Source organism: Vidua macroura, chromosome 5 (assembly GCF_024509145.1).
Source record: "Vidua macroura isolate BioBank_ID:100142 chromosome 5, ASM2450914v1, whole genome shotgun sequence".
NCBI classification, from domain to species: Eukaryota; Metazoa; Chordata; class Aves; order Passeriformes; family Viduidae; genus Vidua; species Vidua macroura.
In genome coordinates this window covers 45,320,857-45,344,384 of record NC_071575.1, presented here as the reverse complement: position 1 = coordinate 45,344,384, position 23,528 = coordinate 45,320,857, and the positions used below count along the sequence as shown (strand labels likewise).

The following is a 23,528-nucleotide window of genomic DNA, read 5'->3' as shown; positions in this document are numbered from 1 at the left end:
TTGCTCTGTTCTAAAATGACTATGGAAAAGGGATTGTGGAAGAATGCACCCTGTATTTTATTTAGGGCAAAAGTATGCAGCAGGTAGCTGATGCTTTGAAATTTGCACCCCTGTAACGAAAATGGTTTCCCATGCATATGTCTTCAGTGGGATATGAAATAGGTTGGAAGTGAGAGAGAAATTTCAGCTTACCTTTCTGGGTTGCAATGACAGCTGCTGGGACTAGGTCCCAGTTAATTAATTCTGTTGCCAAGGAAAACCAGTTCTTAGCACTATACAGAAAGGTCATCGTACAAATAGTAGTGCTGTTGATTTCTAGTATGACTTGAGAAAGAATAGATCTCAGCCTCCCACCTCCCCATAACTCAGGAGATTTTAGTTGGAATCTACTCTAGGTACAGATTTTTAGAAAAGCTGCTATTCCCACACTTGATTTTGAAGATGCTGAGAATTGCTTATCTTTTTTTTTGTAGTGAGGCAAATCTGAATGCAAGAGGAGGGATGAGAAAATTGGATTTCCTTTTATTGCACAGGAACACTGAACAGCACTGACAGAATATTTACTCCTGTCTCTTCCTTCTAATTTGATTCTCTGACTACCATATCAATCTTTGTTCATTGGTGAAACAAAATTAGAGTATCACAGGTGTTGTTGCTTGGGCCTCTGCAACAACCAAAAGCTATGAAAAAATTAAAGATATGAGCCATTCTGTAAGATTTATTTACCATTTCATTCACAATGAAATGTGCCAACTGTACAAAATGTTATGAAGATGCTCCTCAAGCCATGTCAAGCAAAAGGTTCCTATTTTTCTTCCTCTAGAGAAAGATTTGCTATGTTTGGTATGGATGTGTTCAATACTGGTAACTATTGAATTCTGATTGACTAGCTTTCTTTCTACTCCCCAGCACACGCATAGTCATTTGAATAATACCAATTACACTGGGATTAGTAGTATGTACAACATTCTGGAGAAAAGCTTTACTATCCTCAGTTAAAGTACTGTGAATATTGTTCCAGGGGTAGGTTGTTTTTCCTAGTGGGCAGTTAGGTCTTTTACCTTGCTATTAAAGAAGAAACTACAGTGTTGCCTTGCCTCGCCCTGCATGTTTTTTGTTCAGCCCATGCAGAAGGAAGACAGTATCACCCTGATCTCTGCTGAGCAGGATGTAACACTGGTTGCAGTATTTACAGGGTGCTCTCCTTTTTCTTGGGGGATCAGAGGATGACCCATAAGCAAGCTAGTCTCTTGGTTACCTTTGTTCAATAGGTCTGTATTGGTCATCCCTTTCCAGATATGCAACTGTAGGCAGAGTGAAGTTAAAGATATATGACCAGTTCCGGTAAGATATTTTTCTCTTTGTCCTTTCAGCTGTCTGTATGCTTACAGAAAACAATATGCAGAATTAAACCTTCTAGTAAGGACACTTCTATAAGTGTAGGGCAGGTTTATGTTTAGATCAGGAAAAAAGTTATAGATTGGCAATATGTTGAACCCATTTGAAGAACAGAGGCAGAACTCCAGAGAATATTTTCCTAACATGCTGCTGGAAGCACAAGGTACAATTTTTTTCCTCTTCTTAGAAACAGGCCCATAATTTTAAATCTGTTTAGCATTCATAGAATACCTCACACACTAAGATCTTTGTAAAGTGAATTATAGGCAGTGTAAATAAATTAGGAAGTAAATTACATATCAGGGATAATCACCTGGCTAAAACTGCAGGGCAGCATTTTTGCTAGGACCTCTGAAAGTAAATTCATGGGAAATACTTAAAATCTCCCCAGTTTATATTTCATTCACAACCAGTTTCTAGAAAATACTACTTGACACAGATCAGAGTAAGATGATACTAAAAAATCAGAAATATGTTTACAGTTGCAAGTGTTACAACTTTCAAAGCTGAGAGTATATTCAGGAATATTGTCCATATGCCTGTATTGGCTGCAAAGTAATGCAGCTTGTGTTACTCCAAATGAGCATTCAGGGATTGGAAACTTGCCGTTGCTTGAGAATTTAGACCTTACTTGCACCTGTCTACACAGTATAAACTTCTGAATGTCTTCTACAAATATTTTAGCTCAAGAAGCATTTTTTTTAAATTGTTGATACATACTGTGTTCACATTTGCAGCTAAATAGTTGCAGTAGCTTAGTATGGACATAGCAGGATTGACTTTCCTTATTTTTGTAAACTGCTACAAAAAAATCCGAAATTTTAGAGCTGTGGTTGTTTATCAGAGAATATAAGTCATTTTACAGAACAGGAAAATTCAATTAAATATTACATTTTATGCCTTACTATATGTAACTGATTGATACTGGGAAACTGAGAAAGCAACGTCCTCCATCACCTCTATCCAGGAATGTGGAGAAAATACTCATTAAATTAACATTAGTTTAAGAAAAATGAAACTTCTGAGCCAATTACAGTTTACTGTTTAGACTGAAACAAAAAATATGATCTTTGTTACAGAATGTGTGACTTGAGCAGGCAGTTCCATATAAAATTGAGAAGCTGCAAATGCTCTCCACTTGAGTGATAGTGAACGTGTGATCTTAGTTCTGCTTCATTAGCCCCTAGTGAATGAGTGGTAAATTTTTCCTATTTATACATTTCTGTCAGGGGATCATAAACATAGCCCAACTAGTGCATATTTTCAGTGCAGCAATTTATTTTTTTCCTTTTTTTCCCCCAGCTTTGATGAATAGTTTATATTCCACTTGAATAAATTTTTCTTATTTTCAGATATTCAGATAGGTATTAGCACTGGTTAATTATGCTCTCAGTACCTTTTCTAATAGAACTATCTGTCATTATGGCAAGCTTTTATGTTGTATTTGAGGTATTCAGTCTTTTCAGTAAAATACTGCTTTTGCAGTATGCATGGGAACGATCAATTTTATTTTCTGCTGATTTGATAATTTTCTACTGAAATTTAATCTTCTGTGCTATGGAGTCTGTGGACAATTGAAAGACTTTTTTTCCTCTGCTAAGAGAGTATCTAATGCTTTCCCAGTGCAGAAAGCATGTTTTTAGATTTTTCTGCACTATAATATGTTTACATCTCATTTTAAGGGTTAAGAATTTGCAACTAGATTGTTTTATGTGTCCTTTACTAATTCAGTATACCAGGGTTATAAGCAACATTTCCTTTTTCCTAGATGCTTCTCCAGTGGTGATGTTTTCTGTAGAACGTGTAGTTAAAAAGGTCACTAGAGTTGGTACAGACATGACAAATATTGTACAAGTTGATAAGTAGTTTGTTCTAGTCAGTGTTTTATATACAAATGCAAAGTATGTTGTTGGCTTTGGACAGAGTAGATTTTGTGTGCTTCTATACCTCTATATTATTGCTTTTCCTGTTTTCAGGTCTTTTTGTCCAGGATTTTCAAAGACCCTTATCCAGAGTTAGGTATTTGTCACAACTGAATTTCAAGCAGTTTCAGCAATTTTCTTAGTGTTCTGTGGACGCTTCAGTCTTAAACTCTGTTAGATGGAGCCAACCAAATTTAATTGGAAAGTGGTATTTTTGAGATACACCTGAGTGATCTTTCCCAAAATGCTGTGCTAGTCCTGTCACACCACAACCAGCCGTAGGGATGAAACTTGTTACATCTCCAGCTCCTGGCAGGTGAGTGAAGGTGACAGTGGGCATTTGACACTTTTTCCTGATAATGGTCAATGCATCCTAGAGAAAGAGCCTGAAAAAGTGTCTGAACTTTGGAAGGTGTTCTACATGGTTGTGAATTTTCAACTACTGGAAAAAGATGAGAGGACAAGGAAAAAAACTCTGTAAAAATGCATAGCGGAGGTAACACAGGCATGCCTTAAAGGCTATATTTTTATCATTATTGTAAATCAATTCTATGCTACATTAGAACTGCTCCCCTAATCACAATAAGATAAGATCATAAATGGGAACAAACTTAGTAATAACAACATATTATCAAAGTCAAGGAGATGCTTTTAGAAACTGATTGCTGATTCCTTTATATTGACTATTCATAAATTCATAGAATCATTTAGGTTGGAAAAGATCTTTAAGACCATTGAATCCAACTGTAAGCTTAACACTGCCAAGTCCATCACTAAACCATGTTCTCTGAATGACATAGCTACACTTCTTTTAAATACCTCCAGGGGGTGGTGACTCCACCACTTTCCTCAGCAGCTTATTTCAATGCCCAATAACCTTTTCTGTGAAGATATTTTTCTAATATCCAGTCTTGCCCTGGAGCAAACTTGTTACTTGGATGAAGAGACCAACCCTCACCTCACTGCAACCTGCTTTTAGGTGGTTGTAGAGAGCAAGAGGTCCCCCCTCAGCCTCCTTTCTTCCAGGCTAAACACCCCCAGCTCCCTCAATCACTCCATGCAGCACTTGTGCTCCAGGCCGTTCATCAGCTGCCTTGCCTTTCTTGAGAAAAACTCCAGCACTTCAATGTCTTTCGTGTAGTGAAGGGCCCAAAACTGATCACAGGATTTGACATGCATCACTGAGTAAAGGGGGATGGTCATTGCCCTAAGTCCTGCTGGCCACACTATTGCTGAAAAAGCCAGGATGCCACTGGCCTTCTTGACAACCTGGGCACAGAAAATGCATAGGTAAGTTTAAAAGAAGCTAGAGTAAATCTAATTTTAGTTACCATTGATGAAGACTCTTGCTCTGTTAGTGCAAAACAAATTAAAGATTCAAGAAGGTAAGAGAGCTCATGAAAATTTGAGAGAACAGATGACCAGAAGCATAAGAGATTCCAGTGAAAACAATCTGTATCAGGGTATTAAATAGCTCCCATTTTCTTTATTGCACTGATAAATTCCTAGTATTCCGTTCCTGTTTTAGCCTTTAACTTCTACAAATCTTTGTGCACTCTTCTTTTTCAACAAGAAAATTTAGAAACCTTGCACTTGGTTCATAAAGCATCTGTAAGTACATTACACAGGGTATGTAATAGTACTACTCTAGTCTATTACCCTAACTGTAGTATCAAAGCATCCATCAGCCTAACAGAGTAATCTTGATCTGCAACAAAGAAGTTCCAGGGGAAAAAAAAAATATAGGAAGGTTTTGCTCAAGATAATGTATAGTGCCAAGAACATGAAATTAGTGCTTCTACCTCTTCCCCTCCATACTCCAAAATAAAAAAGAACAACTCTGCTGAAGATAAATGGAAAAATAGAATTGGATTTGTTTGGGAACAATTTATTATGCCTTGTGTTGCTACACCTGTTCTTTGGCTAGAGAAATTGTCTCTAACTTATGTTTTCATGGAAGGGTAGGTATATGTAAAAATAATTATGCTGGTATCAGCATCTTCTCAGATTAACAATCAAATGCTGATTCTTGCAAAACAGAAAATCTGTTCTTATACAAACACTAATTATGGAATATCTGCAGAATCATTCCAAACTAGCTTAATTATACACAGGTTTTTATACCCTGCTTAATTGCATTTTACACTGAAGAAATGTCCAGACCAGTCCTCTTACTGATCTGGATCTTTCTTCAGTGTAAAATGCAATTTTACACATAAGCCCTTTTTACATCTTTACTTTGCTTTAGAGGTTAAACTGACTGTCCCAGATGGTTTGCTGTCAATTTTTTGAGTGGCTCCCCAACCTCTATTAATTACCATATTGGGATGAACCTCTTGTACCACATCAAAGAGATTGCATCTGTTACATCCAATAAAATTGGTGCGTGGTGGTTATTGATGGGGCCTCAACCATCCCAGTTTTATTAAGACCACTTTTACACCTAGGTTTCAAGTTAACAGTGCCATTATCTTTCCCCAAAATCCCTTGGCAGTTAGTACTGCCAGCAGCAGTAGAAATTACAGAGGGATTAATCTCTGGCTCCATCCCCCAAAAGCTTTTCTCTGGAGGTACAAAATGGTATGCTGAACTGTGTTAAGCAGTGAAAGATTTAATGAAAAATAAGCCCCCAGTGTCTGCCTGCATGAGAGTCCATGTCTGTCCCTTTCCAAACCTGTCAATACCATTTTCCATCTGTGCAAGCCTGCTGGGTTGCCACAATACACACAGGGGCTGGGGCGATTCTGTTGCTGTAGTTGTTTCTAAAAGCCCAGCCCTGCAGACAGTTGGTTGGTGCAGTTGATTTCAGAGGAAAATGAGGAGCTGGGGTAAAAGAAGGAGGGAATTACCCATCTCTCTAGATTCTCTTTCATTGCAAATCATTTTTTCAGCTGTGGGTGAGGGTCTGGCACAGTGATCTGAGCAGGGGGGGAAAAGATCCCATAGATGAGGACAAAGAGCAACACTGGGCACAAAAGGGTGAGGGAAGGAGAGGGGACACAGTGACTTGGCAGGTCACTCCGGTGGCACCCTGCTCTGCCTGATAAGGGTGGGTTTTACAGCGGGGATGCTGCTGTGGACACACCTCTGTGCACAATGCAGAAGCACTGGGGTTTGGGAAAGGAATGATAAGGAACACAATGAATAACTAACAAAGCTCATTTGATGAATATAGTCATTTGCATTACAGTGCCAAATAGCTTTGCTCCTGGTGGCTGAGTGTCATACCCAGCTACAAATATTAACATTGTTTCAATGACATCTAAGGGTGGCAGTAGACTGTATGGGGGGAAAGGTTGTTAGGAAATTTGAAATTTTGCAGAAGAAAAGAAAGCCTAAAGAATAGTGAGTTGCCCATCCCTCGCTTTTATTTTCTTTAGGGAAGTTAATGGCAAGATTCCTAAAATAGGCTTATTTGAGTTTTAAAGTGTGTATACAAGTAAAGGAAAAATACAAGACAGAACTGACGTCATGGTATATATCATGCCTTCCTATTTACATTCTGTGACTTCTTTCAGATGCCAAATGAGGGGCATGGTAATTGATGGCTTCTCTGCATAGGTATTGCCTGTAGGTGCAGTATCTACACATCAACAGACCAATCTTTGTGACATTCTTGAAGACACAGTATAAAAAGTTAGCCTAAATCAGAGATTTTCTTGTGTTTGTTTTTTGTCTTGTTTTCACTTTCACTCACACTCAGTGTTTTCCAGTGAAATAGAAATGAATACACATTGTGCTATGTTTTGTTCTTCAGGCTTCATTCCCCAGGGGGAAAAAAAAAACAAAAAACAAAAACAAAAAAAAAAAAAAAAAAAAACCGAAAAAAAAAAAAAAAAAAAAAAAAAAAACCAAAAAAAAAAACCCCCCAAAAAAATCCCACAAACATTACTTCTAATGTCAGAGAGATCATACAGGTAAAGTATATTTCATTCTTTTACATACCACAAGCAAAGAATATAAAAATCCATGACCCAAAGACAAATGCAGGCTTCACCTTCCACTGAAGTTAGCTACCACCAGATGCCTGATCTATAGATCATCTATAGATCATACTTTTGCAATGGAAAAAACCACAGAACATGCAAGACTTGTAGCATATATCTGAATGTAAAATCTATGGTCTTGATCTTCAGACACAGAAGACAAGAACACCCTGAATTTATAAAGAACCTTTGCTTTCTTTAGTGTCATTTTCTCTTTCTAGTGTTTATTTCCGTGGTCATTTTCCTTGGACATGAAGTTTCCTGAACTCATGCGTATGGCACTTTTTATGTGTCTGTGGTTCATATATGTTTCTATGTTCTGTATTTCCAGTAGCTGATAATAGCTGATGTCACTACAAAAAATTATGTGGTAAGTGTCAGGAGGTGGAAGGGTGGTCGATATTAGTAGAGCAATATTAGAGTGTAAGAGGTCCTTAATTTCTTACTCTGTTGGGGAAGTTTGTTTCTGGAATATTTCTGAAAAATTACAAATGGAAGTTGAGAGACAAGAGAACGACATTTGAAGAGAGCTATGAAGCGTTAAGAGCCTTAGAGCTAAGAATTTTGGGGGTTTCATCATTCCTAGGAAAGCTGTTGATTGCAGACAGTTCCCAGCAGCATGTAAGACATGTTTGCACAGTGTGATGAAATGGCCAAAATTTGCGTTAGCAAGCACCTCATCAGACTGTGGGAACCTACAACAATGACCAATCCTTCACACATTTCAGGATCAATACAATAATTTTCTGATTCCAGTTTTACTATTGAATAATCATGTTTTGTTATTGCTCCTATAGAAGTTAATTAATTATTTTCTCCTCTTCACTTGCAGTTGCAAAATAAAGGTACAGAAGAACAAGGGGGTTTGGTTTTTTGGTTGTTTTGGGTTGGATTTTTTCTGATCATTGAGCACATAGTTTATGGTTTAGATATTCAGTTAATATGTGTAAAATAATATCTGAATCCATATTAAGTCAGTTTCAAAATTTGTTGGGTATTTGCTTAGCCTGCAGAAATACCTAGTGGAGATAGTTGCTGTAGAATTTCAGTACCTGGTAAAGGAAATTGGAAGCCTCTCTAAGGAGGAAGGATATGCTTCAAGCCAGTGTTTTGTAGTAAGGTTATGTCTTCAGATTTTTGAAATTCCATCTTGCATATATTTTCAGTTCAGTGAGTCTTCCAGTCACAGATGGGAGCACAGTAAGGAAATATTATCAAAGCAGCCAGAAAAATCTGAACTATCACAATCCTTTAAGAAACACTTTGACATAGTCCAGTAAGAAGTTTGTTCATTAGCAGCACCTCTTTCCTTCCATTGCTGTAACTCATTCACAGACTTTTTTGGGACTCTCCTAGAGGTTAAAATGCTAAGCGCATGGAGGCAATTTTTCATTGTGGAAATCTGTTCAGCAACAACTGGTTTACAGTATTTTTGCAAACAGAACCTCATTCTTACAGTTCTCCGAGGTCTACTGCTACTGCAGAGTAATCCTTGTCACTTCCTTCAGTTTTCATTCTCACCTCTGTGTCCTTTTGTAATTTAGTCTACTGCCAGTGTAAAACCAAAATTGAGGCATTCTTGGTTATTAATATATTATTAATACAGTGCACCTCCAGCAGAGCTTAATCTCTCTCACTGACTCATAGTCATCTTTCAGAAGTATACAGAAAGTGAAAATGGGCCACTTGAAACATTTTAACCTGATTGGAAAAAAATCTCCTCTCCTTATCCTTGCAACTCCCTGGTTAAAATTGTGTAGACTGCTGAGCTGAATACGGTAGCACAGTGTGTTGTTCAGATGACCACCCGTCACTTTGTGCTTATTGATAGACCTCAAAGGAGGCTGCTGTGTGACTGACAGATCCAAATCAACACATGCTTTGCTCTATTTTGGCATTGTCAAAATAGTGAAGTACTCTTGGAGCAAGCCCATTATTGCTAAGGTTATTCAGCATGGCTCAGTATAAAGCTTTATAATTTATGTGAAGGGAAAAACAGAAGAAGGAGAAAGAATAAATGTGCACATAACTGAGAATTATAGGGTTTAACATATATTTTTGAAAATGCAGCTTTACAGAGTTTGATTGCAAGGTTCACTCTACAACTTACTATACAGGTTAAAGCATATAAAAGAAGATCAAATTAGAAACAATTTGCAATGAATTACATGGAAGCTCGAAATGCAAAAGGGGGTAAGGGTGCAAAGGATATGGATGCAGAGATAAGGGTGCATAAGGGTTTAGCAGCACTTAATCACTGAATGGTTTACCCTTTACAAAGCAGGTCAGTAGGGCTAACTACCAATTATAATAGTACCTTAACTATAGATTTGAGATAGTAACATCCATGTCATAATCAATTCATATGCACACAGGTAAAATGTGTGAAGTGCAGTGGAATACTCACATCAAATTCCTTTGCTTTTCCCAACAGGCAAGGGTTGCAACTCAAGGAGCATGGAATTGTGTGTTAGGAGCAGTATTAGCCTAGACCTCATCATCAGTGACAGTTTGAGTATCAAAAGCTGGGGGGGTTCATGAGCTCTGAGAGGTGTCCCACTCAGAGGGAGCTGCTGGCCCAGCCTGCTGCAGTCCAGGAAAGCTTAAAGGGCCTCACTTACGACCACTGTTTATAGGGCTGCAAGGTGATTTGATCTGGTCATCAGTAAGTTTCCATTCTGGCCATAACCCAAGTTGGTAACTACTGGTCTTTTTTTCCAAAGTGCAGTAAGATGGTACCATTCCACTTGGGCTACAATTCACAGTGGTGCTACTCTACTTTGTCTAGGGTTCAAGTAAATGGTTTACCAAGGCTACAAGGGTAATTGCTTTGTTTCTCACCTTGATTGGGCAGCTGGTGTTTCTGATTGTTCCCACCTCTACCATGCAAGAGCTCTTGATATGATCATGGAATGTCCCATAGCTGGTACAGTCAAGGGATGCTTCACCACTCAGATGGTTTGGTCAAGGCTTATCAGGATCTTCTGAGATGAGGTCTGATTTTGATCCAAGGATGAGGGTAGGGAATGCACCACCACAATCCAAGAAGACCCTTACAAGATTAAGAAGGATGGCAGGGAGTTGCTGGTAGGCAAAATAAACCCCTCTCAGGTAAATCCATGAGACAGGGGTGGATTTAAGTGATCTCCTGAGGCCTATTCCATGACTTTACATCATAAGCATATGCTGTGGTTGTGTGTGTATGTGGAAGGAAAGAGAAAAAGAAGAGAAGGCGCAATTGTTTTTACTTCCTAGGGAAGTTGCAAAACATCCCTCCATTTTCTGATCCCTTTATGCAATTGTATATATTCTAGGAGTGAAGGAAAAAATGGGCAATTTTTAAAAAATTTAGTGAAAGCCAAATCTTCTTTTGGTATTCTATAAAGCAGCATGGAAGTGTGGTAAGTGCAGTATAACATCACTTGGAGGTAGAAAGAGATTGTCGTGGTTTGACATGGAAGTGAATTTTTTTTCCAGGAAGTTGGGTCAAACCAATCAGTGGTCAGGTTTGGATATTGGCACCTGGAGTGACCACTGAAAGTATGGACACGCCTCTGAGAACACAGGGGGTTAAAAGCAAGGACTCCCAGGAAAACTGTCTCTTTGGTTCCGGTCGTACAGACTCTCCCCTGCCCAGCCATGGGCTGGGTGGGGGAGGGGAAGCCACGTGGCCTGGTCCAGGTAGGCCGAGGGGCTGAAGGTCTGGAACCCAGCCAGCTCCTGGACGGAAGGGTGGAGAGAAGCGGAGATGCCTTTGTTCCCCCCCCCCACAGAGGGAAAGTGACAGAGAGCCTGGTGGCACCTGGAAATTTGCTGGCAGAGGAGAAGGAGAAGGGGGGGATGATGGCGTGGGAGACAGGATGCTGGGCCGAGATATCAGCTGTCCAGGGAGTCTGAACTTTTAACCCTTTCCAGGAAACGAGGGCTTTGTAAAATATTACTCCTCCTTGATTTGTAGTGGAAGAGAGACAGTCCAGGACCTGAGATGTTAGAAGAAAAAATATTTAGGTGGGAGGAGATGATGAAGTAGCTTTTTGGCTGGACTTTTCTTGTTAGCCATAGACTGAACCAAAATGTCCTGCAATAGAGACTGCATTTTAGGGGGATGCAGTGGTGACCCAAGGAGACCTGCTTCAGCTTCTAACAGCACAGGAATGGCAAGAACAGAGGAAAGCTGAAGAGGGAATGGTGATGCCCTCTGTCTTCGGGAAGAAGATGATCTCTGTTCTTGGACCCTTGGCCCCAGGGGAAAATGGGGGGGGACTGTAGTTCCAAGATGAGAAGCTGAACTGTTGTATCTTTGGGTCCGTGGCAAAGCATCCTTAAAGGAGCCCTATGAGCAGTCTGTCCATGCACGGTGGTGAGAGCACTGTGGCATGGAATGGAGAGTGTCACACTGGCAGATTTTCTCCGGGCGGTTGCCATGTGTGACAGGGAAACACAGGAGGTGGCAACTGTGTTTCCTGGGGGGTCTGTGGTGCAAGAGAGACTTCTCTCTCCCTTGATAGACTGAGTATTGATTATCTGAAGGGTGGTAATTTGATCAGGAATCCCGGGTGATGTTTCATAGTGGGTGTTTTAGGAATTGGGAGGAGGAGAGGTGTTTTAAAAGGTCTTCATCCTGGATTTAGTTTATGTGTTTTCTGTAGTAGTAGTAGTTTAATAAACTAACTACTTTGTTATTAAGCTTGGGCCTGCTCTGCTCTGTTCCTGATAACATCTCACAGCATTTTCATGGGGGCACTGGCGTTGTGCCAGTGTCAAACCATGACAGAGATGTAAAGCAGTAAGTATATGGCTTCATTTATGTGATTATTCTTAACCTGAGTATCAATTCTGATATGGTGATCAAGACCCAGGCAGCCCCATCCCATAGCTCATAGGACACCATGTGATTTCTCATCCAGCTACATCTAGCTGGGGCAGCGAGCACCTCAGGCAGGGACCACTGCCCTGCCCTGCCCTGCCCTGCCCTTGGTGTGTGGGTGCAGGGTGCTATGCTGCCCTTTTCCCTGTTTGCCCAGCAGCATCCACACACCATCTGGGACAGGGACTAAACACGTTAGTATCTGCATGACCTCCCAAAAGACAACTTCCTATGTTTCCCATGTGTAACTTCTCTAGGGCGCCTGGCCCTAGGTTTTCTGTGCCAGGTTGATCACCCTGCTCACCGAACCATAAGCAGCATGTTGTCAAAGAGTCAAATTGTCAGAAAAGAAGAGTCTTGGTTAATAATTTTGCAGTTGTCATAGTCTGTCATGGTTTGCATTCTCTTGGGGATAGAATCCATTAAAAAGGTTATATATTTAAGTAGGAATTTTCTCCCTCATGGTGGACCTTAGCTATGACGTTCCTGTGATCACTCTGCAGCTGTAAAATTCTATTATTTTTATGTAGCAGCTGACTTAGACTTCTCTTTAAACAAATGGGTCTTCTATTTGCAAAATATTTTATATGGTAGTTTTGTCCCCACCTGATGGGTATCATTTATTCCTTTGCACAATTGGGTGTGTTAGTGCTGTGGTTTGAAGTGAATACAATGGTCTAATTGTTTGTCTTATTAGCCCACTGGAAATAATTGAAGACTATAGCATTGAATTGCCATTTAGCTACCATAACCTTGTGTGTACATGGAGCATGGCATAGCAGAGTTAATTCATTTATTAACTCCTTAACAGCTTATATTTAATCAGTTTTCTGGTGCTTCAGACCTTGCAATCAATAAGTGCCTTTTACTTTCTTGCCCTTAATTAGTGTATATTTGTCAAGATTGGCTAATTTGTAAGCTGCAAATGGGTACATGGTAGTGAATTCTTTACATCATTAAATGAGGCAGTTGTTATTTTTTTGTCAGGATACCCTTGTAAGATAAAACAAAATGAATCTCACTGCTTGACATTAATCCAGTGGATTTTTTTTTTTTAACCAGTGAGAGAATTATTAAGTCTAAAACGGGGAAGGGACAAATGCCCTGTAATAAGATAGCATTCATGAGTATCACTGTAGTTTTGTTTCCCCATGCTTATAGTTAAAATCTGCTGTATTGGTGCAGTTATCTATTCATACAGAATGTTCTGCACAGGTGTAGAGTTTCTTAGGGTTGTGCCCATGTTTGCATCAGAAACGCTGTCCACTGAGGCCTGAAAACTGGTTCCTTGTATGGGTTAGGCAAGAGCATTTGATAAAACCACACATGAGCAGACGGATCTCTTACCAAGATCTAATTATACAATTTTAGTCAAATCTGAAACAGATGCCCTTCTGCTTACCTATTGTTGAAGCCATTTGGTACCATTCTAATATTACACTGACATCGGGCAGGAAGGCCCCTTTTATTCCCTGCTGAATCACATGCCTTGGATGCTAATGCAATAACTTCACAGTCCCAGAAACCAAAGGCGTGTTCGCAGGACACATGTGTGCAAATCCCCCTACAAGGTGAGCTTGCTGCCATGGGGAAGAAGATGCATTTATTTATGTCAGTAGTATATGAGAGGGGAATTGACAAGCAGGAGCACCTTAATGGCTTCAAACTACCTGTTAATGATCATGGCTCTGGTGCCTGCCTGGCAGCCTCAGTCTCCAATTAAGCATCTGCCCAAGCTGGAAGCAGGTCTCTTAATTGGAAAGAAACAGATTCAAAGCAGGTTGCATCTTCTGCCAAGACAGATTTATCAGTGAGGCCATGCCTTAATCCATTGTATCTCCTTTCCCACCCCCAACTGGCTTTGCTCTCGATGTTCTCTACTGCTGCAGGCACAGCCCTAGAGCAGGACAGGTAACATGGTTGGATGCTCAGGACCTTGGGGAGGTTTGGTTCTCCCCTAACCTTTTGCTGACCTGGGGCCCAGTGATGGATGCTGTCCTAATTGCAGACCCTCGACAGCACGTATACATTCATTAAGATATATTGCCCAGTACACATTCAGGAGATCTGTTTGCAGCTATCTTTTACATAGAACTGATTGTTTAATTGCAGATTAAAGATTAATGCAAGTATAATGATTCCATGAGGACACTTCAGACAAAAGCATCCTGCATCAGGCAGCCTGCATCCATTTTTCAATTTGACCATAAATTTGGCTGGGAATTAAATAGTAAGTAGCCTTGATTGCAGCACTGGTCTCTGAAGGCACTCACGGGAATGAAAATAAATGAACAGGCTCTCACACAAAGCATGTTTCATTATGGTCATTAGTGGACAGATCCTCAGCAGGGACTGAAGGTAAAATTGTCTACAAGAAATGTTGGCACATGTCTGATGAAATTGAAATAGTGAGGAAGTGAGTATGAAAACGTTCAAGTCACAGAGCCTACAGATGACAAACTTACCTTCCTTGAGCTGTGGGCATAAGCTGCAGAAGGTGGAGTTGTGGGGAGACCTTGGTATGCATTTCAGCATAGCTGTGTCTTCTTTTACAGAGTTTGAACATATTGAGGGAAATGTTTGCAATGTTGTGAATGCATAATTGTATATGTTGTTTATGTACAAAGAGTTACTACAATTCATTACCCTGATGATTTTGATGAATTGTTAACATTTTTCTTTCTCCTATGTTTTTCAGGTAAGGACACTTTTTTTTCCCTTAAAATGCCCAGCTGCCTGGTAAGTTGTTTATTTCTCTTCATTTCTCTTCCCTTGTGTTACATACTGTGAACAAATGCACTTAGGACTATTTAGGTTGGAGGGGATGGCTAGAGGCCACCAGCTACAGCTCCTTCCCACAGCAGAGCCAGTTTTGTGCAGGTCACTCAGGGCTTTCTCCAAGGATTGAATTTGCACAGCCTCCCTGTAGAACCTGTCCCAGTGTTCCATCATCCTTGTGGCAAAGCTTTTTACCTGATGACTGACTGGAATTTCACTTGGTTTGACTTGTACCCAGTGATGACAGCCTGTCTCTGTCCTCTCTGTACTGTTGATGGCATCAGTAAAGCAACCCTTAGTCTTCTCACAGTGCTGGAGCCTGTCTTGAGAGATTGGACTGATTTTCTGGCTCTGGATGTAGAATAAAGCACTGAAGTTACGAATTATTTCAGCTTAGTTTGGTTAAAACAGCTTTTGGAGGACTCCCTGATGTCTTGCATAGCTTTTATAAATCTTAGCAGAAGCCACTAATTTTAAGTGACAGAACTTCATATTCCTTTTGTGTAAATAGTCTTTACAGGATAATTTATGCTATTTTGAGACAAACTAGCAATCCTAAATTTAAAATAGTTTTTCTTCTGAAAAAGCAATATATTGCAAGAAAGTATTTCCTTCTTTTCCCAAGTAAATGAAGGAATCCACATGGGGTTTACTAAAATATAACAAAAGGAATCCATTTGGGGATTACTGATGTGTGTTTGACTCAGTTTTACAGAGTTTCATGTAATTAAAATCAAAGTGCTGACATCTTCAAAGATGTTCAGTATTTGAGATTTTGTTTGTTTTCCATTAGCTGAACAGTCAGAAAAATTTGTTTGAAAATAAGGACCAGTTTCCTCCAGTGTTTAGAAGGTTTTTCACCTTCTGTTGCATCCTTGAAGTTGCACATAATTCCCTAAATCATTAAATGGGTACTAATTATAGTCTTAAAAAAGAGATGTGATTTAACATTGGTAGTAAGTTACAGAAAGAGATGATGACATAAATAGTATGCTGATACAACAAATTCCACAGACTCGCTGTCAGTCTGTGTTCCTCTTTTTAGTTTATTTTTTGCTTGGTTTTGTTTGTTTATTTTGCTTATATACTGATATACAAACTCTTCTAGGCACAGACTTGGTTATGCATTCATATTAAGAGTACTTCAGTTTCCTGCTAAATCTGCCACATTGTGTAGCTGTTAGCATGTTAACATACATTAATAATACTAATTAACATACATTAATAATACTAATGTGTGCTTCCTTATGAACATGTCCCTCCCTGTAAGTGTACGAGAAAGCAAATACTTTTGGGCAGTAGTGTCTGAGTGGCAGTGCAAGCACTTTTGGGTTTTTTGCATTCCCTGAGAATAATGTTTTGCAAGTAGTGAATAGTGATTGCTACAAAGTGTTTGTAGCAACCTGCTATTGTCTTACTATCTATAGTATCAAGAGGAAAGCATAATGCTCCTTTAACCTATTTTGAAAGGGACCTCATTAGCAAGCCGCTGCTGGCCTGCTCAGCCACATGCCTTGTTGTCAGACCATCCTGTTCTTAGCAGACTGGTCTGCTCCTGCCTGCAGGATGCTCCACTCTACAAATCCTCCCCTTTTAAGTGCCAAAAGGCCCACTTAGCTTAAGCAGCATCTATTTAACCATCCCATACAGATGAACTTGGATAGAGAAGTGATGACCATGACTAGGGTAAAAGAAAATAAATTATTCTTGCTCAGTGTTTTGTCAAAACCCTTCAAAGATCAGGCAAGAAGGACTTCTATCTGCCAGAGAGGATGTCTGCTGCATTGCTGGGGAAGGCTTCTGTTGTGGCTTTACTTGTCCTGGTGAAATCTTGAAGTCTTCTTTTATTTTGATATTCCCAGCAGCATTGGTGTGGTTTTTTTCTTGGCACTGACAGTCACAATATTGACAGTTCCAGCTCTGAGTCTGCCTCTTGCATGAGCAGTTGCAGAATAAGTAGTGGAAGTCACACTTGCATAATATTTGCTTGGATTACAGCATACATATTTATTCTGAGTTTTAAAATGCTTTAAAGTTTGGGATGAATTCTGTTAGTTCTGTAAGGGCACAGCCCTGAAGTGTCTAGGAAGACTGTGAAATTAGGGCAGTTTCTGTGCCAGGGGTATGTAAATACTGTTGTCCTACTACTGTTCTTCTGTAACTGTAGAAGCACATGTAGAAATGTGGGTAGTGATAAGGACTCCATCTCTGTAGTGGGATCCACACTGACATTTATTTGTAGACTCGGGGGTATGTAGAATAAAGAAAAAAGTATCTTCCATTGAAGAGACTGCTATGTGACTTGAAAGACTGTGAAGCTTGCTGAGCCTGGGTTATGCTCTGGAGAAAATAAAATAAACAGTAAAATACAATTGGTAATACTTTGTTGAGTTTCTAAGCAACCAACATCATGATTTAATGAAATAAGAGTTTTTTGACTTCTGCTGGATTTGATTAAAGCTGGCTTCACAGAGCACAACCTGATGTGGCTTGGGAGGAAATAAGAATGACCGGTCCTTGTGAATTCATGTCAAATATTTTTTTTTGAGTATTCGCCAACTCACTCCCAATCAGCAAGTTTAGACACTTATTTTTATAATTGGAAATTAGAAAACCAGCTACTTCATTGGAGTATTAGCCTTTTTCTTTTATGTTCTACACATTTCTTTTTTTATGGACAATGGCTCTGGTAAAACTTTAGGGACCACCCAGGTCTACCCCAAATTTGGTGGCTTATTCGATGAGTAAAATTCAGCTTACCCTTTAGTAGAGCAAAGTAAAGAAGCAGGCAGAGAAACCTGATACATGAAGTAGTAGTGCCCTATGGCATGAGCAATAGGGCCTAGATCCAGCAAACTATTTAGGATCTTGAGTATTTTTTAAACTTCACAATTTCTATTTTTTTTAGACACTGGAAGCCTTTGAACCAGAATCTAAGTGTTTTTCTTCTGAAGAAGGAAAAAGGGGTCTGTTTACTAATTAAGCTACAATGAAGTATGGAAATTCCTTGTGAAATTAGAAAGCAGTATACTAATGCTGAAATATAGGTTAGCAAAGCTAATTTCTCAGGTACTGTGACATACCTTACCTGACCTAATTTATTTCTTTTTAATATTCAGTTGCCTTTGCTGAATTAGGGCAATGTAATTTGTATTGCTAGATAATTTAACTGCATTTTTCAAGGATTCTGTGGTTGTCGAAATTGCTGGAAGAAAATATTTTAAAAGGAACAAAAAAGCAATTTGTTACCATATTTGCCAATTATTTGTGATTAATTTTTTCAGAGGCATAGGTATTGTAGGGTAAACTTAATAGTGTCAACAAAATAGTGTCTATTTTGTCAGCTGAGATAATAAAGCCTGAGGAAGTGCCCTTTTTACTTCAGAAGACCACCAGCTTTTTAAATATTGACTTTGGTCTTTTAGAGGGTAGCTTTACTATAAGTAGGTTAGTGCCATGCTTCTGGTAGTGAATTCAGAAGGAGGAAGAGAGAAAGAAGATTATTCACCCTAGGCATGTTTTATTTATCTACATGATTTATTATAAGGTTTTAACGATTCAGAGTTGTTAGTAATCTGTTTGTAATTGATCAATAATTCAAGTAGCATAGGGCACGGGCTCTTCCAGTAAATGTCCATGCCTTTAAAGCAGTCACCTTGTATAGATGTGCAAATACAATTCTGATAAGGAATGTTTGCATGGAAGTGCTGGTACTTCATGTACAGGGGTGCTGCACTTGGCGATAACTCTGGTGATGCATATACAGGGCGAGCTGTTACTGCTGTGAGCAAGCAGAGGAAGGCAGCTATCTTGTTTCATAGAGAATGCAAAACTCACTGAACTATTTTCAGAAATATCAGTCTCTTTTTCCATCCTGTTATTTCTTCAGGAAGCTGGTTTGACTGTCCAGGGTGAGCTTTCTGTAATTGGTAGGGTATTTCTTTTGTGCTGAGCCAAGAGCGAGATTTTATAGAAAGACCCATCAATCATAGTCCAGCATTGCTTCAAGATAATTTACTTAGAATGGATTATTAAAGAAAGATTAAGGATGTGTTAAAATAGTTTATTTGATATTAATAGCATACCTGAAATATGTGTGGTCGTTCCAAGGTGCTCCCACAGTCCATTTATATGAAACAAATCAACTCTCTGTAGTGCATCCATTATGATCAAATGTGGAGATACAGAGGTCATGGAGGGAGTTCCTTGGTGTGTTAGCTTGGGAGAAGGAGATGGAGTTAGGACAAAAAAGTGCATAAAATGAAGTATGACAAAGGTGTGCAACATAAACATTTGCAGTTATTCTGGTTCTTGAAATCAGTGAGTGGAAGAGAAAGTCTTCATTATGAGGAGAGAAATTGTAATTTTTCAACACGAGACAAAACATCAGCAGTCCTGCTCTAGGTGGATTGTGCTGAGTGGGAGGGATTAAGAACAGTGTTGCCCAACAAGGTACTTGCTTTGCTGTTGATGCCAAACAGGATCTCAGCAGCAGCCTTCAGTCCGCAGGAACCAAAGGAAATACTCCCTTTTCCATTGGTGGTATCAAGAACTATTTGATGAGTGAGTAGCCATTGAATGGTAAGTGTACCTAGATTAGCTGTCCTAGTGCGCCCTGCCAGAGTATCAACGCGTAAACATTTAAATGGGATGGTTTTCACTATCTAGAAACTGCTTTCTGTGATTTTTCTCCCAGATACATTTCTCCTTTACTGCTCTAAATCAACTCCTCAGGGCATAGGAAAGAGGACATGACTCCAGTGTGGAATCAGTGCTGGTCAGGGGCTGCTGAGAGTGAACTCCCTCCTCATACACAAGTTTCCTGTGACCTCTGAGTCCACTTAATTCCCCTTGTGGTGCATGTGAACTGAGAGAGATACACAGGAAGCGGTTACTAGCTCCAGGAATGCCTTTGTGAAACTTCCGTCAGTTTTTAATTTATCATGTGCTGTGTGTAATCAAAACAGAAATTGCTCAGACGCTGAAAGATTGGTAGATACCAATTTAATTTGTGACAGGAAATACTTCTAGCTCTGATCTGGTGTTTGCAATGTGTGAGGAAGAGAAATCTGTTCTTGTGGGGTCTTTTATTCATTCTGTTTTCAAGAGCTGGAACAATCTGTCTCTGTGCTTATTTAATTAATGTGATGTCAACAGCAATAATGTGTTAAATAATATAGAATGAGTTGTAAACAAAGCAGGATTTGAATCTTCCAAATCAACCAAAAGTAATTGGCTAGCCTCAGGGGATATTGTAGTGCTGAACCTTCTTCTAGAGCTTTGTTTCCTTTTTTATGAAGAGTAAATTAGTTTCCGTTTTGAAGCATCCTGAAATAATACTGGTTTTGTTGTCTCACTTTGAAAAATAGCTCACACTCATTCTCAAAAAAGAAAAGGGGAAAGAAAAGAAAAAGCAAAAACCCTTGTGAATGAGGCATAGAACCAGATCCTGAGTTCAATATCTGTCTGAAGTGAGACTGGAAGTGGTCCTGTGTGAACAGTGACAGTATTTATATTAAGCCTTTAAAACACTGAAAGGTGGTCTTAATTAGCAAGCATCTGCATTTAGTTAGCAAAATGGACATGGAAGTAAGACTACATGAATGAAAACTTCTGATGGATTGTTAGTTAAGCTATTTTTATTGAATTATACACTTGCTGGATTTTTTAACTGTATACTTTCCTCTCCATAGAGGCTGATGCCCATTTGCTCACTAGATGAAATAGTAAGTCATAGTAACTGAGGTCAACAGCCAAGCTGTCAAGAAATGAGTGATGCTTGAATAAGATTCATCTTCCTTATTTCAACAATGTGTCCAGTCTTGTGAAAAACAGGGTAAGAAACAAGCAGCATGAGAGAGCAGCTAAGCTCTTCCTTAGCAGAGCTCAAATAGCATTGGCTTGAAGCTGCTCTCTTCCCCACGGACTTCAAAGGAAGCCTGCAGCCACTTATACATATAGCTTCAGATACCTAAAAGGCAGGTGAGGTGGATGCTATCTTGTGGTTTTATAGTAGTATAAGTCTGTAGTGGAATAAACCTGCCAGTCCTTCAGGCAGGAGGGACACAGTGGCCTGAGGGAACCTTCTTTGCCTCCATGCCTTTCTTATGCTTATTCATTTGACCTAAACCCTGCTATTGCCTTAATAATGAGCACTGAGATCTGTACTCATGTTGAATTTTTCGTCTGCTTTGTGTCTGCATGGGCACATCTAGCCTCTGTTTATGCTGCCATGTTTCTGTTTTACTGCTCTGAAGCAACTGCAGACAAGAAATAAAGGAGAATGGGCAAGTTTCTGTTTAATTTTACGTTAATCTGGGAGTTCATCCATTCTGACTGTCATTGGAGAAGATTCTTACCTTCTAGAATTCCTGAAACCTTCAGAGAAAGAAAGGAGACACCCTTTGTTTTGATTTTTTTCCCTTTTTTTTCTTTCATATTAGGAAATATGAAAGCCATCTGTGAGTTGGGCCTTTTTGTGTTGTGGTTTTTTTTTTTTTTCAGATTTCTACTGTACAACAGGCTTGCAAAAGAGTGCAGAAACCCTAACACCTCACTGTCTTAGGTAACACTGGAGACAACAAAAAGACTTTTTTTCCTTTAGAGAGTTTTGGTGCAATACATAGAACAGATGTATGACATGCTGTTCCTTTGTGAAAGTACTAAGAATATTAAAATACTCCCATTATCAGTGCTTAGCCCCAAGCTTCCTTTAATGATCCTACCACATCTTGTAAGAACTAGAACTAAATTGAGTATGTGACTTCAGAAAGAAGCTACACAGTGACAATTAATGGTTCTTGTCAAAGTCCTACACAATCAGTATCCATGAATTATGACATCTAACTAGTAGCCCTTTTAATCTTGACTAAAGGTTTTCGTGTTCCTTATTAAAGTATCAATCTGTGGCTCTGATGTGTTCCCTCAAAAGGAAAAATAAACAACTAATCAAGTAGACAGTGTTCTTTGTGGTTTAATTCAAAGGCTGCTGTTGTACATATATTGCATTTATATGCTAATATCAGTTCATCAGACATTTAGGCATGTATTCTTTTCATCTATATTTTGTGTCCTCATTATTATGTCAGTCTGCTGTTGAACTTTCCCCCATTCTCCATTCAGGGAAAGTGGCTAATACAGTCAGCTAAGCAGATGAAAGAGTTACAGAGATAGGAGTTGGATCCTGCTGTTCTTGTTTTACTCACCAATAAAAGTCATGCAACTTAAAAAAAAAAATTAAATAACTCTTAACAAAGATGTGAACACCAAAAAAAGATCTTGTAAGTGGTCCATAACAAGAATGAACAAGCTTTGCCTTTCTCTACAGGGTTTCTTTTTTAATGTACTGTATCTGATCCTGATGCCTTATCTAATTTAGAGAATAACTACAGATGTGCTTTAAACTTGTGAGACTTAAAAGCTAAAACACATTTATTCCTGACCTTGGTTTGAAGAAGAAAACCTAAAAGTTTGCTTTCCATTGCTATCCATTACCCTGCCTATGTACCAGCCAGGACATAGGCACCAGGGCAGGTGGTAGCAGGAGCTGGAAGTCAATATTTTTGTAACATGTGGTATGCCCTGCATTTTAAGAATTACTCTGTCTTTATCAAATCCCAGTCATGGCAGATTTGAACTTTGGGATACTTAGCCTGGTTTTTCAAGTGTGACTTATTGTAAAACTGATGCAGTAAATCCCTTGTCTTTTCTCTTTGACTACAAAATGGGCTCACTGTGGCCCTGAGGGACAGATAAAATTGACTTGAAACCTTTTCCCTGATGCAAGACTGTCATGAAGTTGTAGCAGATACTTTGGTTTTCATCTCTTTCCTTTCTGTTTCTCTTCACACAAATCCTTCTTCAGCAACATGATGGTACTTCTGGCCTTGACTCACATTACTGGATCTTATGGTGATTAATTCTGGATGATTTCAAGCCCTGGATCTGCAGTTCATTATTTTTAAAACTCTTTTTTAAGAATGACAAAGGACTGCTTATGCCCAGTAATTTCAATAATTTCAATAATGATCTACTGTCTTTGGCAGAGGACAACATAGAAGCTTGTGGGACACAAGCTTCTATGAGCAAGACTTCTGTGTAATAACTGGTGCTAAAAAGCTAATGCTTCCTGAGCAGAAAACATGTAAATGGCTTGATTTTTAGACATATCCTTATAAGTTCAGGAAACTCAGTTCAGTGCTAAATCCAAAGAATGTTTGTGATGTGTTTGCTTCTCCAGTTTATCTGAGTGGGTACATTCCTAAACTAAGACAGGAAATTTCTCAAACTCAGGCATGCACATGTGATTTACAGTCTTTGTCATATACCTGTGGAAAAAATGCATTGATACACCAGAATTGAAAAGATGAACAATTTCATAAAAAGTAAAAATATGGAAACTCTTCTGCATAGATAAGTGAAGATTAAAGCAGTTCACCCTTCAATTCCTGATCTAATTTTAGCATCTTAATTAGAGGATTAATTATCTCTGTATACTTTGTTCAAGTTTTGCAGTTTTCTCTATTCTTAATTGGTGATGTGGTTTGACATTACCTTGTGCCAATGTAGTCAATATTA

The 23,528-nt window shown here is 39.1% G+C and overlaps 1 protein-coding gene across 4 annotated transcripts in view; it reads left to right on the top strand.

Moving 5' to 3' along the window:
- The window catches only part of PDZRN4 (PDZ domain containing ring finger 4), a 234,952-nt gene that overhangs the window by 146,554 nt on the left and 64,870 nt on the right, over positions 1-23,528 (top strand). The window contains exon 1 of one of the 4 annotated variants that reach the window (XM_053977715.1): positions 14,882-14,912. The exons of the other annotated variants lie outside the window; for them this stretch is intronic. Coding sequence (XP_053833690.1) covers positions 14,898-14,912 — 15 coding nt within the window. The 5' untranslated portion in view covers positions 14,882-14,897. Of the gene's footprint in view, positions 1-14,881; positions 14,913-23,528 lie in introns of those variants that run through there. 4 annotated transcript variants of the gene reach the window in all.